Source organism: Laetiporus sulphureus, assembly GCF_001632365.1.
Source record: "Laetiporus sulphureus 93-53 unplaced genomic scaffold LAESUscaffold_16, whole genome shotgun sequence".
Taxonomy (NCBI): Eukaryota; Fungi; Basidiomycota; class Agaricomycetes; order Polyporales; family Laetiporaceae; genus Laetiporus; species Laetiporus sulphureus.
In genome coordinates, this window is record NW_024468525.1 from 612,656 (window position 1) to 627,022 (window position 14,367).

At 52.2% G+C, this 14,367-nt stretch overlaps 8 protein-coding genes across 8 annotated transcripts in view; 4 read left to right on the forward strand and 4 right to left on the reverse strand.

The window, feature by feature from the left end:
• Window positions 1–1,867: 1,867 nt before the first annotated feature.
• On the reverse strand, window positions 1,868–2,959 carry LAESUDRAFT_125500 (uncharacterized protein). Its single transcript, XM_040901266.1, has 3 exons — window positions 2,913–2,959; window positions 2,008–2,778; window positions 1,868–1,948 (listed from the first exon to the last, which is right to left on the reverse strand). Exon 2 carries the CDS (start codon window positions 2,604–2,606, stop codon window positions 2,157–2,159), a length of 450 nt encoding a protein of 149 aa, XP_040765091.1. The 5' UTR covers window positions 2,607–2,778; window positions 2,913–2,959; the 3' UTR covers window positions 1,868–1,948; window positions 2,008–2,156.
• An 856-nt stretch (window positions 2,960–3,815) lies between these two features.
• Window positions 3,816–4,358, forward strand: LAESUDRAFT_651857 (uncharacterized protein; the record flags this gene model as incomplete). Its single annotated transcript, XM_040904319.1, has 2 exons — window positions 3,816–4,056; window positions 4,117–4,358. Coding segments are annotated over 2 exons (483 nt in total), but the record flags the coding sequence as incomplete, so codon positions are not given.
• Window positions 4,359–6,062: 1,704 nt separating this feature from the next.
• Window positions 6,063–7,939, forward strand: LAESUDRAFT_758763 (uncharacterized protein; the record flags this gene model as incomplete). Its single annotated transcript, XM_040912489.1, has 4 exons — window positions 6,063–6,155; window positions 6,220–6,710; window positions 6,790–7,021; window positions 7,079–7,939. The coding sequence occupies 4 exons, from the start codon at window positions 6,063–6,065 to the stop codon at window positions 7,937–7,939; spliced, it is 1,677 nt and encodes a 558-aa protein (XP_040765093.1).
• A 671-nt stretch (window positions 7,940–8,610) lies between these two features.
• Window positions 8,611–9,261, forward strand: LAESUDRAFT_713795 (uncharacterized protein; the record flags this gene model as incomplete). Its single annotated transcript, XM_040907014.1, has 3 exons — window positions 8,611–8,950; window positions 8,982–9,142; window positions 9,193–9,261. 3 exons carry the CDS (start codon window positions 8,611–8,613, stop codon window positions 9,259–9,261), a joined length of 570 nt encoding a protein of 189 aa, XP_040765094.1.
• A 642-nt stretch (window positions 9,262–9,903) lies between these two features.
• Window positions 9,904–10,122, reverse strand: LAESUDRAFT_618925 (uncharacterized protein; the record flags this gene model as incomplete). The annotated part of the gene is made up of 2 exons (XM_040903249.1): window positions 9,904–9,989; window positions 10,035–10,122. Coding segments are annotated over 2 exons (174 nt in total), but the record flags the coding sequence as incomplete, so codon positions are not given.
• Window positions 10,123–10,299: 177 nt separating this feature from the next.
• Window positions 10,300–11,042, reverse strand: LAESUDRAFT_678474 (uncharacterized protein; the record flags this gene model as incomplete). The annotated part of the gene is made up of 1 exon (XM_040905681.1): window positions 10,300–11,042. A coding segment is annotated over exon 1 (567 nt), but the record flags the coding sequence as incomplete, so codon positions are not given.
• Window positions 11,043–11,124: 82 nt separating this feature from the next.
• Window positions 11,125–13,602, reverse strand: LAESUDRAFT_743047 (uncharacterized protein). Its single transcript, XM_040911232.1, has 13 exons — window positions 13,219–13,602; window positions 12,834–13,148; window positions 12,666–12,785; window positions 12,609–12,615; window positions 12,495–12,552; window positions 12,424–12,440; window positions 12,324–12,370; window positions 12,235–12,257; window positions 12,123–12,183; window positions 11,860–12,060; window positions 11,764–11,780; window positions 11,619–11,708; window positions 11,125–11,557 (listed from the first exon to the last, which is right to left on the reverse strand). Exons 1-13 carry the CDS (start codon window positions 13,462–13,464, stop codon window positions 11,365–11,367), a joined length of 1,395 nt encoding a protein of 464 aa, XP_040765097.1. The 5' UTR covers window positions 13,465–13,602; the 3' UTR covers window positions 11,125–11,364.
• Window positions 13,603–13,972: 370 nt separating this feature from the next.
• The window catches only part of LAESUDRAFT_725277 (Thioesterase/thiol ester dehydrase-isomerase), a gene marked incomplete at its 3' end in the record, with an annotated part of 12,023 nt that continues 11,628 nt past the window's right edge, over window positions 13,973–14,367 (forward strand). The window contains exon 1 of the mRNA XM_040908793.1: window positions 13,973–14,095. Coding sequence (XP_040765098.1) covers window positions 13,985–14,095 — 111 coding nt within the window. The remainder of the gene's footprint in view (window positions 14,096–14,367) is intronic.

The window sequence follows — 14,367 nt, forward strand, 5'->3', positions numbered from 1 at the left end:
CATCCTCCTCCCCATCTGCCTATGGGAGTTTAAGGGAGCTCGTGCAAGAGGCAACACATCGGCCAAGTCGGATGGACCCGCATCTGGGAAGGAGCCTGGGTGTGTCATTTACATTGCTTCTCAGTGTGGGAGTGTGGTCGACGCCACAAGATTAAGCTCTCAGTTAGCTTAATGTGATCCCTCCAAAGCTTTATAAGACGGATGGAATGCTTGTTAAAGAAAATCGAACAACATGCGTGAACTCTATTACTAACTCTCCGGGTTGGGGAGTCTCTTTACTGAGCGTGAATAATCTAGGATTCTCTTCGGTTCAAGTAAGACCGCACATTCAACATCGCCGCGTCTTGCTGAGGATTGTACATCAGGTTTGGTTTCTCTTTTTCCCCTTTGGGTTACGAATGCAAGACCATACGTTCCTATTTGTTTTGAACAATTCCATTCCCTTCTCGGATCGTATGAAGGTGACCATTATGTGTAATCGGCCACGGGTATTGAAATCAGCCTCGCCATGAATGTACTTGATTTACCCTTCCCAAGCGTCCTTTCTCGCGAAATATGTCCACCCATTGTACTTTTGAGAAGCGGCGTCCCACACCAGTATCGTCGTTATCTGAGAGGGCGGGTGTGAGGCACAGAGAACGAGCGAACGCTAGCGCTGACCCACATTGTGGTCTCCGTCGATATTCTTTTTGAAGCAGAGATGCATGCTTTATCCGGAGATCTGTATTGTGCGGCGGGAACTCTCAGGACCCATGACATGAGAGTTGCGAAGTATGAGTCTCGTGGGCTATCCATCGCTTCATTCATGAGGTGACTCGCAATATTTGTCCGAATAACCGATTGCTGTTTTGTGTCGTATATAAGGAGCGTTGGGCACAGTCGTAAAGTCATCCGCAGAACCATTGGTTTATAGTGTGAGTGGGTTTCTTTGCGGCTTCAATTCGATATAGCTTGGCTGAGGATTGATTTTGCAGCGACAAGCTACTTCAGTTTTGTTATCATGGCGCAGATTACACCCGGCTCGGCCAAGGGCACGGTCGAATTCAAGGGGGACGACACAATCACCTCGACCTTCACCATTGACGATGGAACGACCTTCACCTACAATGGGTCAATCACCCTTCCTCCTATCTATGCAATCCTACCGTCCGTGTGCGATGCGGTACTCCACTACAAAACCGCAGGTGCCCCCGGTTCGTACACCTGGACCTCAAAGGAAGGAGTCAATAACAGCATCGAGGTGACTGTAAACGCTAATGACGGGAACACCATCGTGATCAACATGCCGAGGAGCTCTTTTGTGAAGCGATCCGATCCCAAAGTCACCTTCTTTAATGCCCACGATGCTCCGAGCGGCTCCTTCGCTCTAGTCTAAGGAATGTTCTGGTGCTGTCATAGGCTGGTTTGATGCTAATATCCACCTTCATGCAGGCAGCATCCGTCGTAGAATGTGGTGGAGGGCAGAGAAAGGGAGGTCAGGAATGCACTGGGCGAGAGAAATTGGAGCATCTTGAATCCGAGACACGCGCGTTGGAGTCTGTATAGTACAAGTTGTCATGAGCGGCAGGAACCATGCCTATGAAGTTGCGCTGATAAGCCATTGTTTGAAACTGATCGCGCTTAAGAAGTCCGACTCGTACCGGATTCAGGAGTATCTGAACAAACCACTGTTAAGAATGATGTTAGCAGTGCGGTGCAGGGAAATCACATCTACTGTAGAAAGCTTCAAACGCGTCGCAGCGAAGACTAGGAGAGGGCGTGATCGTATCAGGAGGACTGGGCATAAGAACCTTTTGCAGCTCATAGTCCAAGATTTTCAGCCCTACGCATCCGATTACTTGTATGTCGTCAGGTAGCTCAAAGGTATCTGGCCAGCAGAAAGTCATATCAAGCTATGACCATCTTCAAGTACTTTTCAGGCCGCCTGAGGTCGTTCAAAATGTTTGAGCTAGTGAAATATGTGCGTATTATAGGTTTAGCAGGAGAGCGAGATGAGCAGCGACTTACCGTTCTATGCTTACATTCTGTCGGCCGTGGCCCGCGCGCCTTGCTACGTTATGCGTCGCGGATCGATTGCCTCCCTCTCGATGCCAACATAGCCAGCTCAGCTCTAAACTTCCGATCTCTTCAAATAGGCACGATCGCTTTCTTACAGCCTAAAAAGGTTCGGTGAATCTCCCGTGCTCCGTTCTTACGGTAGGAGTACTGCGCTTGAGCGATGCTGGGTGTGATAGAACGTGTGGGCTAGTGCAGAGACTACATGAGTCACGCGAATCCTGCTTGCTGCGTGACCGGATGTATACGAGACCACGTTGGCGAAATTGAGAGATGGAGCCGTGATCAAGCAGCACTTTGCCTAAAGAGCCGATAAGCATGGGCGTTCCGAAACGCATCATGGACGACTTGGAGGAGGGCGCTCGCAAGGCATTCATAGTGCTCATCCAGTGATGGCTATTGTTCATGGTCGTGGCAGTCCGCCTTTGTCCCGCAATCGGTACAACAGGAGCCTTGTCAGAGGTCATACTTTTGGTAATCACGGCTAACCTTGCACATCTGTGTAAGTACCAAGGGTTAGCGGATCCTCGATCATCTGCCAGCACCAACATCCTCCATCCCAGTCTGTAACATCTGTCTGACGAAATAAATGAACGAGCGTACTCGCAAGTACTCGCCGCCTCAACTGTCTGATGAGACTGATCGAGGTTGTGGCAGCAATTCGGTTCGAGGCGCCAACGCTCCCACCCTGATCTATGTCCGTTGTCCTTGCCGGATTCCCTGCTACAGAAAAGACACAGTCAGCATCGGAGTATTCTTTCCTGCTACACCCAGCGTCGCAATACAAAGTCTCTTTCCCCTCTGCCAAAAATCCTCTAGCTCGAGAAGCCCATATGAGGTAGTTCTCGATCGCTCACCACAGCTGCCATTACTGCCTGGAAAGCCAACGTCCCACCGAGAGCTCCAGCACTGCTCAGGCCAAGACAGAGATATTCCATATCCCCGTCAGCTACTTCATTAGAAGGCCGTCTGCGAGTTGTATCAACCCATTCGCGAAAGACTCCCAAGCACGATCTTACCACAGTCAGATACGCTTCTGTCTTCGTTGCCACCCCCTATACACCTTCTTCTGTCGCACATACCTCTACTCCTGCATCACAAACTCCCTTAAAGCGAGCTCGACGCGGTCTCACGCACTTCCCCTCGCTCCCCACACTGAAGCCTACCCGTTCCTGCTCGAACTCCACCACTATGCCCACTCCTGTTCTCCTCGTGAAAAGATCTGTCCCGAATGTGCCTGCCAATTCGCGCTCCCAGTCGAGGGACACTGTGAGCAAGAGCAAGAAATCACAGTATGCCAAATACTGCCCGCCGACATTCGCCACGGAGCTTGCGCTTGCGCAGCTCGCCGATGGAGGCAAGATGGACAACCACCGTGACATTAGATGCGAAGCCCAGGCGCGCCCCGGTGGCGCACAGATGGTGAACGGTGTCCTCATCTGTGTCGGCGATGTCTGGCGAGATGGACAAGGGAACGTCTGGCGCGACCAGGACAAGGAGTGGGAGTATGCACATCTGTTGGGGATGGTGATGGAGGCTGGGTCCGCTTCATTTTTGCTTCCCCTAGATGCCGGTGGCTTTGCGGAGCGTCGCGCCACAGACGTGTCACTCCCTGTTTCCATACATCCGCGCGTTATAGTGACCAGGCCGCTTGTTCAGAACCAGTCAGAACCACGCCTTGGCCTTCGCAGATCACCAGAGCTTTTGCCACCGTCGAAGGAGGGGCCAATACTGTCGTTTATGGGAACCAGTACCACTAGTATGGCCCCTACAACAAACTCCTCTATACTCTATTCCCTACGGACAGTGATTTCATCGTCTCGCCTAAGTACTTACTGGGCAACAATGAGGGCAGTGCAGACATCATCGTTTCGTTCGAAATCACCCTTCGTCAGCATCCGGTGCTCATTGTACAGGTCAAGCCTCCCCAACACTTGTTGCTCAATTCGACGCGGGAGGCAGCCGACAGGCAGATTCGCCTCCGTTTGATCGATTTTTCAGGTGTGTGGCGGCATTGCAGATTGCGCTCTCATGGCCTTACGGCCGATATCCTACCTTCAGGGCGTGCGCTCCTTCCTGTCCTCTATGGTATCAGCGCGATAGGGACCAAGCTCTGCTTCTTCGAGTTCGAAAAGGCGTCGAGGCGCATGATTCCCCGACGCATTTCCGGCGATCCCGAGTTCACAATTGACGTTGCGCCACAGAAGCGGTGGGACAGTGATGTCCTTGAAGCTGACGGAGAGCAGCGGCGGCGAGCATTGGCGGCGAAGATCACGGAGGCATGCGAACGCCTTCAAGCTTGACGATGTTTGTACAAAATTCAAAGCTACGTAGTACATGGTTGTATCTATTTTCTCCCACGGCAGATTGAAACGTTGTTGTGTCTAAGAATAGGACTACGCGCAAAATGCTGCATGTACGAAACGATACTGTATGGCTATAGGCTAAACAATGAGTTTTGCACCGATGTCGGAATATTTCGAGACCACATGCACGTACGCACTACTTGAAGCATTCGGCCTTCTGGTGAAAGCCGCTCAGGACTCTTGATGGAAGACATCGAGGACTCGCTACATTGCTTAGCAGGCCATCAGAATGAGCAGACTGGAGATAGCGAAGAACTTGCCATTAGGCCCTCGACAACGAAGATGCCACTTAAGCAGACTCCTTCTCTGAGGTCAGTGGGGCGCCGAGTCACAAGAGTCAAAACGTGACCAAACGCGTCGGCGCGTCGGTGGCGTTGATACTGTGTCCCATATAACAGCCATGCACATCAGCATGCACTTGCTCACGTCCTCAGCCAACATGTTTAGCTTCATACCGACCCTCCACGCTCTCGTCCCTCGAACATGATGTCAGAGCCGTCGCAGCCCTCGACGTCAGGCAGCAGCCCGATGTACATCACCTTCCACACCCGACCGCATTCCTATCTCCGTCGATGAGTATGGGCACGCTTAGCGACTTCAGCGAAAATCCCGGCAGCATATCTGACTCGCTCGTAGACCTTCCTGTCGACGTCGACGCGCTATCATGTCGGCGAACCTGGGCCTAGTTCGCAGGCGCAAGGAGGTAATGTAGGAATCGTGCTTGCACATAATTGAGCGACTCAAATAATCGCGCACTGTGTTTGTCCAGCTGTAACGTATGATCTGTTCTTCTCAGAAAAATGTGCAGTCACGAATGGGCCAAGACTTAAGAAGGCCAAGGAGATGAAAAGTGAGCACTGCGATGCGAAGTCCGATGGACAAGTGAAGGACTTGGCCATGCACTTTCAGTGCACCGCTGGTCGAACCGCTTGCAGACGAAGAATTCGCCCCGTTGGCAGAGGAGGTCCCACTGCTCGTATCAGTGGTAGTCAAAAGAGCAGCCGCAGTTGTGCTCGCGCCGTAGACCGAAGACGTATCGGACGGGGAAGCCCGGAAATCGCCGACGCGGGCCCGGTGACGACAGTAGAGAAAGTGATCTGCACCATCTCGGTGAGACCAAGCCTAAATGAAGACGCAGAGTCTATGGCGGACGACGTTGGCAACACGGTGACGGTCGAGCATGTAGACAAAATAGCTAATGTGATGCGAGGCCCGCAGATGTGGAGCCTGAGATGTGGGTGGAGGGTACAAAATAAGATTTGAAAATGGCTGAGTCTGAATACTGTGGCTGAAATGTGGCTGAGGTGGCGGGATGAAGCACGATGTACCACCCATAGGAATGAGCACCCTCCCAAACTCCCGAAAGCGAGATGGGGAGGAGCCTGATCCTGCCGCAGAAAATGGTGAACAAATATCGCATAATGGTCCATACTGAGGAAAAAGAAAGCCTGTATCCAGCAATCTGCACAGTGAGATATAAAATAATTTAAGAGTATATATATATTTCTCCAACAAATAGTAAGTGTTATTTAAATGGCAATGACGTAAGTAGCGTGAGATACTCCGAGTACATTCCTCTGAGGCTCATGCTCATGCGAGCGTACTGCATTCTCCCTCTCTTCATCGACCAGGGCAAACGGAATGCCCTCAATATCGCTCACAGGGCTTCCGCCTGACCTCCTGCTGCAGATTCTGCAGGAATTGACCGTCGAGAACATCCTCATCCTTCGCTCGGTAAGCCGTGCACGTCATACATGAAGGGTTGATGTCTAAGCGCGGAGCACTTTGATTTCGACAGACATGTAGTATCCTCTCAGATGTGACCCGTGAGCGCAGCGTGTGGCATTCTGCGCTGTTACGTCTTGTCATACAACCCGGGCTTCCTGTGCCGAGTCTTCCGAAGGGATGGGCACTTGCCTCCTTATCAGCAAGCCAGCTTGAGACGTTGACCATCCGGGCATTGCGGTTGCGCCGGAACTGGACATCCTCCAGACCGACATGTACAATGTCTGTTGAGTTGAACCCTCCCGGACTACCGCCGTCCGCTCAAGCGCGGAATGTCGCCGTTCATCATCTGCCAGGGAGGGGAAACCGTTGGCTTCTCACTGTGACGTTCTACGATCAACCGGCTGCACCTCGCAAATACGTCATCCATTGCTGGGATATCTCAAGAGAGACGCATAGATGCGCTGCCACCCTGCGGTGCATGAATATGATGGGTCTTGTTGTCAACTCTGACCCAAACTACTCCGGCGTACTGGCTCTCACCCGCCGCGGCCCGTCAGACATGTTCGTATCCTCCTTCCAATTCATGACTAACTGCCTCATCTATGCGACTTGGCATGAATGATGACATTTTCGCTCGCAGAGTGACCACGTCTGTGTTCTCGCTCAACTTCATAGAAACACAAGACAAGGAAATGACCTTTACTCCAATCCAAGAATTTGCTAGTTACCGACGGGCTATCGCGCTGGAGGGCTCTATCTTTGTTGTGACCGACTCCGACAATATCATCCGCCTCATCGACATTGACACAGGAGACCTGCTGTGCACACTGCAGGTGCCGTTAGAGCACGACGATCCAACCCTGCGTAACGAGGTGCGACTGGATAAGTCACGTTATGCCTAGTCTAAGCTGATAATGTTTGTGAGGTAGGAACACAGGTGTCTGGCCGTATCCTTGCAGGGCGGATACGCACTCGCCTTCCGTAGACAATGGATTCACCTATACAGACTCCCCAATAGAACAGCGCCTGCTCCTTCGACGCTCGAGCCCAGCATCCCACGCGCATGCGACCCGATCGCAAGCCATAAATGGAATTGGCGAATCGACAGTCTCGTCATCTGTCCCCGCCGATCCCATCTACCCCAAGCTCCCTTCAGCGAACACACACAAGAAACCTCTTTCCCGCCAATTGACATCCTCGTACGGCTCGACACTTGGTTTCCCTGGCCCGTCAACATTCTGCAACACTACGTCCTTCATTCCAACTCAGCCAATGGATACCTCTCACCATCTCACCTGCCTTACCTTTTCTCAAGTTCGCCCAGCGATGGTCCGGTCATAATCCGCTCCTTTCCGTCGCCCATCCGGCTGTTCACTCCGTCGGACATGGTCCTCGGCCCGTACGGCACTGCGCTCTGGCTGGACGCACAGAGCGCGGACAGCGGGCCGGCGCAGGTAGGCGATCAGGGGCAGCGCATTGCGGGGCAGATGCTCAACAATCCTGATGACACCACTTCCTCTGCGATGGCATCAGCGGCACGTACGCAAGATGATGTACTCAGCTCTGGGCATGTTAAACACCAAGCTGATGAGGATGGAGAGAACGCCGCGGTGGAGGCGCCGCGGAGCTCTACGTCCGCACAGTGCATGACGTTCCAGATCCAGGAGGAGCACGATGGGTGGAATAGAATTGCATTGAACGAGGAGGAGGGCCGGATCGCCGTTGGGACGATTGATGGGAGGGTTTTCTTGTTTGAGTATCTTCCGCCTGACACGGCATCGCTGGCATAGAACTCAAGTAATTGCAGAGGAGAGGTTAGGCGGCTCGTTCGCTTGTGCACTGGTATAATTTCTGGATCTGAATCTGAGAGGCACAATGATATCACGCACGGATTGGCGAGACAACTCTTCACGTATAGCATAGAACAATCACAGTGAGGACTTTCAGATCTTCCCAGACGCTCACTTCACTGATGAAGCTGAAGCATCACTAAATCATGTTGCTACTCATCTGGCGACAACATCTCTCTCGAACGGGCTAATCCGACTTTGAATGCAACAGAAAGACTAGAGTGCGCTAGAAACCTATTCATACACCAGATATATCTCCTTACTGTCAACCGCAGCCGCTCCTGCCACCTCACCGATGCATCTCTGAGTGCCGTCATGCACCGCGCCGACACCAACGGGAGTCCGGGATCCAGGTCGGAACGCCCATCTGATTTCCACTCTACGGCCTGATCGGCCGCCCTACTTTTATGTAAAGCCGCCGGGAGACATGGCCAGCCAATTCGACCAGGAACTAGAAGGTCTCGGATGGCCGGCTTGAAGGACAACTTGGCAGATGACGGGGGAACAGACTCGCATATTAATGCTGCTGTGAACCCAGCTACCAACAGGTCTTGACGTGGATAAGAACTTCCTTCCACCGCCATCTGCAGTCAGCGACGACTTTGCACATAATGCGAGCCTCCTATGCGCTTCTTCTCCCTCTGTTTTCCTTCGGAGTCGCCCATACCGCATCCATTAAGCGGCAGGACCAAAGCCCCGAGACCGGTACAATAGTCAACCCCGCCGTCGGCACCGCGATCGACCCCGGTGCGAGCTTCGCCTTCAACTACAGCACGAACAACTGGTGCCACCAGGGCTACAGCCTCTTCACCGTGTGGCTCACTCCAGGCCCCGACGCGCCGACGTACGCGGATGTCACTTCCACGAATGGGAACGCAGGGGACAGTGTCGGGATACTGGAGGAAGGCACGTACCTGTACGACTTTGGCGAGTTCGTGGTGAACAATTTTCGTGAGTCGTGCGCCTCGCAGACCTACCTGAGGGAGGTTGGCTGATTTGGCGATCGAAGCGGGTGAACTTCCGCCCACGAGCACTCCGCCTCCTGCTGCGCTCACTATGCCCAACCTGCTCGAGCTGAACGGCACTTCGTACAGCAACGCAACGTTCTATATCGCTGTCGTCGACACGTTCCAGGATTGTCCTGTAAGTGGCCTCGCGTGTCAAGCAACAAATGTCTGACCTTCCTTTGAAAGCCTTCGGTTCCGATTGAGCTCGGGTTGACCTCACATTCGATCGTGTACAACGCCACTACCAGCACTTGAGGAGCGATGCTGACATTTCTGTCGGAATTGCTTGTTAATAAGGATAAAGCCAGGACAGGATGACACTATGACACTAGCACGGATGAATTGTGTGACTCACTACTTTTTGTATCACTCGCCAGCAGGAATAAAACACATCATGATGCGATGAAAATCTTCACAATGATAATGTCAGAATCTACGATTCTCCATCCGCAGGCACCTCGCCATCATAGCACAATCCCAAGTCCGAAGGATTACCTTGCGACTGCAAGGTTTCTCCCAGGTCAGAATGTAAGGCGATTTTTTACACAGGATTTTGTACTTGTTTGGCTCTATTTGATAATGTTTCTCTCCATCAGCCCTAACGCCACCTCCCCCTCCCATGAACCTTCCACTCAATCCTAATGCCACCACACCTCCCTTCCCCAACGCACTCGTTTTACGATGCACGCCAACGCCATCACCCCTCCCCCCCCAACACACACACACATACACGCACACATTTTACTCGACTGTAACGCCACCATACCCTCCCCTCTTCCCTCCCCCTTGAGTATTCTCATATCACACCAAGCTATCGTTAAATGTTCATGAGCTATGTGATGTAAGATACATTTTGATCTATGCATCTGTTGTATTTCTGTCCCCATGAACTTCCGTCCACCACTCCGTCGTTTCTCGGTCCAGTTTAGCCAGTCTTTCATCTTCCATCAGCAATTGTTCATCATGAGGTTCGTGGAACATCTCTGCATTGAAGTCCCTGAGGATTCGAATGGTATCCCTGCCATGACTACGTGACAGTGCGACATATAGGTTGAAGAGGCTCAGTTTTCCGGTCGGAGGCTTTGCCATGTCAATCAACACACACAAGATTGTCTGTCCTTGCGAGCGATAATCCGTGAAAGCGTACGCAGCCGTTATCGGAAATTGTCTTCGGTGAATCGTGACCCTGACTGTTTGGTTCTCAGGTCCTACATCTCCAACGTTAAGAGACCATGTATGCTCTGAACGTTCAATCGGTATTTCGCGTTCGTCCAGTCCATGCAGCCTCGATATTTTCGTCCTATCGAGCTTGACAATTATGTATGCCGGTAGGTGTTGTAACCTCACTACACGTTCGTCTCCGTGTTCTGGCTCTTCTGGATGTAGGACGATTCTTCTGATCTCTCCTCGTGCTCCATTTGCGATGTCCAGGTCTGTGGCGATATTCAAAGTTACCATGACTTTCATCCCAACCGCCAGTTTGATCTCGCGAGGAAGTCGTCGTTTCTGATGTCGTGCTGGTCGGTGTTCAGATCTGGCAAGTGCTATCTTCTCGTGCACATTCAGTGGTCGTCCTTCTACATTGTCTTCTGCCGTACAGATATACATCTTTTGTCCGCTCTGTTTACAGTGCCGGTCGAGCGCAGCCTCATTCCAGGCTTCTCGTACACCATGCCGTGGGGTGACCAATATTGCTGAGTTCCATGGAGGTGAGGTGAAGCTTATCTGTGGCCCATTCGGATTATCAATTACGAGTTCCTTTAGCATTCGCACGTCAGCTTCTCGCACGTTGCCCATCCGTAAGTGCTGCAAAAAATCAAGCCATCGTTCAGCATGGACATCCGTCGAATTAAATATCATCGATCAGCCGGTCAGCCTCCTGGCTTCACCTCTCAAACGCCGTGCTCAAGACGGTCCGGCCCACAGTCCAACTAAGAGACGCTTTATTCGCAAATGGTACGTCACGTCCGACCACGCTCAACCTAGCTAACATTCATGAACGCACCAGAATGCCCCCTACGCATGGTCAGCTCCCTACGACCGCGCTCCTCGCGACGTCTGACTTCCATGCTATAGTACGCTTTGACACAATACTTTTACGGAGTCACTCTTCTGTGTAGCATGTATAATACTGCTGGGCCTATATCATTTTGACTCTCCACCTCTCACTTCCACATCGGAATACCTTACAAAATAAAAACGTTGCCGCCTAATGCCCCTTTCTGCCACTCATAAAACCTGTACCGCCACTCCACTTCACAAGCGCCTGCCTTTCCAGTCGCAAGGTGTGGTGCCGGCGACAGCCGGCGCTTCTCGAGTTACAATGTTATTACTATATAAAACAGACATGCATATAAATCATTCATCATCCCCAATCACATGAAGCGGCTCCGCATCAGCATCCGCACTGGGCACAGGAGCATACCACTTTGACGCTGCCGCAAGCTCGATGCCGTTCTCCGCTTCTTGCGTTGCACCATCAGCGTTGCGCCCACTCATGGCGTAGAGGTGAATGAGAGAGACGATCAACAAATATAGAATGAAGGACATGCTGCGGAAACAAATGGGATTAAATGATCGTGTGAAAACGAGAACGAGATGGGCCGGCGCACCTGAACATGATGAGGACATAGGTGACATGGTCCATGCCTTCGTCGCTGACGAACTCTATTTCTTCATCCGTTGCGGACATGAACAGTATTCTGAGCACGTTCTTTGGTTCAATTCGAAATGCAGAGAATAAAAGATAGGACATACCCGGCCGCCACCAATAGCTAATGCAACGAAACAAATAAGTCAACATCCAAGGACGCCCGCACATGAGGCTGCATCATGCTCAAAGTGAACACTCACGAAAGACGGCAAATGCCTGAACGCACGTCCAGCCGACGCCAGGGTGACTCCTTCCTCCCTTTCATTGTCCGCGAGCGTATGGTCGCTGTGGCTGTCACCATCAGCCGTATCGAGCGGGTAGAACTTCGGTACGATAAAGCAGACTTCGATGATTCGAGCAACACCTGCCAGCATCAGGGTGTAGCCAAAGATGGAGTGCACCTGTAAAGAATTGCGTGAGGTTCTATTACAACTGTGTGAAGTGAGTGAAATTGACGACTGACTTTCGTGGATATCATCAACGCTTGAGCGTGTTCGGACATTGCCCATCCGGTGAGGATGACTCTGAACAGAAGTGTCAGCGCGATCTCTCATCCTAGCATCTTGCCGATTTACATTAGTGATGGTAACACCGATCGCTATGAAAGCAAATCGATTGACCATGATCAGTCCGGGGCCAAGTAGGTCATTATCATCATGCTCACCTGGTTGTTCCGAGACAGAAAGATGCCTAGCCCCCCTCCTGTCCACCCTGACAATATTTATAAATGCTACGTTCCATACAGCTCAGCGTACGACACGTACAGAGTACCCCTAGGATGCTGGAATCCACGCCTTCAGTCTCAAATCTAGCCCCCAGTCAATATAGCACTGACGTATGCTGCATGTCCTTGACGGACCAGACTGACCCTCGGTGCTCGGTAAACGTATTGACTGAAGATGTGTGAGTTCAAAAGCCACTACGTTCATGAAATTGAAGAATAACGTACCAATACCCTACGAAACGTACGTCAGTGCAATACCAGCTTCCACGGCTTGAGACGCACCCAAAGCATGATGACCCACGAGTCCCACCACTCCGGACTCCGCCCACTCCGCCTTACCCAATTCTCACCCACAAGGAGCAGTATCGCCATAATAGTGCCATATGCAATGAACCCGCTCCCCTACAAATCCCATAAGATTCGCACTGAGTCGTTCTGGACGAAACGTACCATGATGTAGTGCGCAAGACATTGCCCCAGATGGTCACCCCGACAGTATCCCCTGACAGTAATTGCGCCGAAGAGCATTTGTGTCCAGCCAATAATCGGATAGGCCTTGCCCACGACACCGTGTGCACGCACTGCCCATGGGCGTAAGGACAGTTCATGGATGTGCAGCTTGAGATAGATCCCTAGGATGAGCTGGAGTGCGATAGGAGCGAGCATGATGTTCGCCATGATGCCGTGAACCCCGGCGAGGAAAGCACGGCCGCCGTGTGCATGCCCGAGGATGTAGCCGGCGATGGTCAACGCAAAGCCTGCGCTCTGCACAACATAAGTAACACAGTTCCCAACATTCGATTGACGCAAAGCAGCATCGAGGGGTCTGACGAACCTGCAAAGGGACATGCCACCGACTTCTTGAGATTCCAAGCACCATACCGGTCGGGAACAGGACACCCCAGACCGCAGCCTGAAGGAAGATGTGCATGTACAGAATAGAATCAATAGGCGCATGGGCCTGCTCCTCTGTGAGTTCGTCATGGTGTGAATGAGCAGCGGCCGGAGACACGAGGGCAAGGAGCACCGGCAAGGCAGCCGCAGCTAGACGTTGGTGCCGCATAGTGAACGTCCGAGACATATAGATTCAAGAGCAAGAAAGAGACGAGCTCTTCTCAACTCTCTGAGATCAGCCGTCTAGAATTTTCAATCTTTTTTAAGCAGTAAGAGAGTCGACTGGTGAAGCCGGTGAAGATCGAATGAACGAAGATGAGGAAGGCCGAGTCGGATGCACCGCAGCCTGAAAGCTCCGCATTAATATGTGACAGTCACGAAGTCACGAACCCGCTCGTCACAGCGATCCCGAGCATTCCACTGGAGGCCACAAGGTTTAAACAAACAGAAGCTTCAGCACCATAGATTTGCTCAAAGGACCAGGGAGAGGACCGGCAAAGACGATTGCGCTCCTGAGACGGGTTGACTTTTCGTGGAAGATGGAATGCACGAGATGTCACAACTCACGTGTACGTGACACCGCGCGTCCGAGCCGACGTCAAAGCCGGAATCAAATCAGCAGCTTGCAGCTGCCAGGATAAGAATCCTCCAGCACAGGCCTGACTGCTCGCGCCCTTGCAAGAAGCGACAAGGTTTACCGTGATATGATGCGCCTGTCTGGATCCTCACTGCCGTCTATCCGTTCCTGTCTGAGAACTTGTCGACTTCGAGCAGGCACACAGGCCGTTCATGGACAGAGATTCAAGTCATCTATTCGCGTCAGTCTCGATCATTCTCTCACGTACACCTTCCCGCCTTCCTTCTTCACAAATACTGACGGCACACACTACCCCTCCAGTAGTCTCTACAAGATGCCTTCCGTGACCCGTCCTCGCCATTCCACCTACCGCCCGGCACGCAAGGCCCCGCCTCCCCAGATCCCCCCGCCGAGTTCCTGCACACCGAAGCCCAGGAGACGCGGGCGGAGCACGCCCGCACAAAGATGCTAGAGCTGGGCTACGACCCGAGCAGCTTCTGGGAGCAGCGGATC

Bases quoted from the DNA above. Each gene is read 5' to 3' on its own strand.
- LAESUDRAFT_125500 (XM_040901266.1), bottom strand. From the start codon at position 2,606: ATGTTGGTGCTGGCAGATGATCGAGGATCCGCTAACCCTTGGTACTTA.
- LAESUDRAFT_743047 (XM_040911232.1), bottom strand. From the start codon at position 13,464: ATGTCTCGGACGTTCACTATGCGGCACCAACGTCTAGCTGCGGCTGCC. The intron at 12,786-12,833 runs GTACGTTTCGTC...TGGGATTTGTAG, and splicing joins GTCTTGCGCACTACATCATG to GGGAGCGGGTTCATTGCATA. The intron at 11,558-11,618 runs GTGCGCCGGCCC...TTGTTTCCGCAG, and splicing joins TATGTCCTCATCATGTTCAG to CATGTCCTTCATTCTATATT.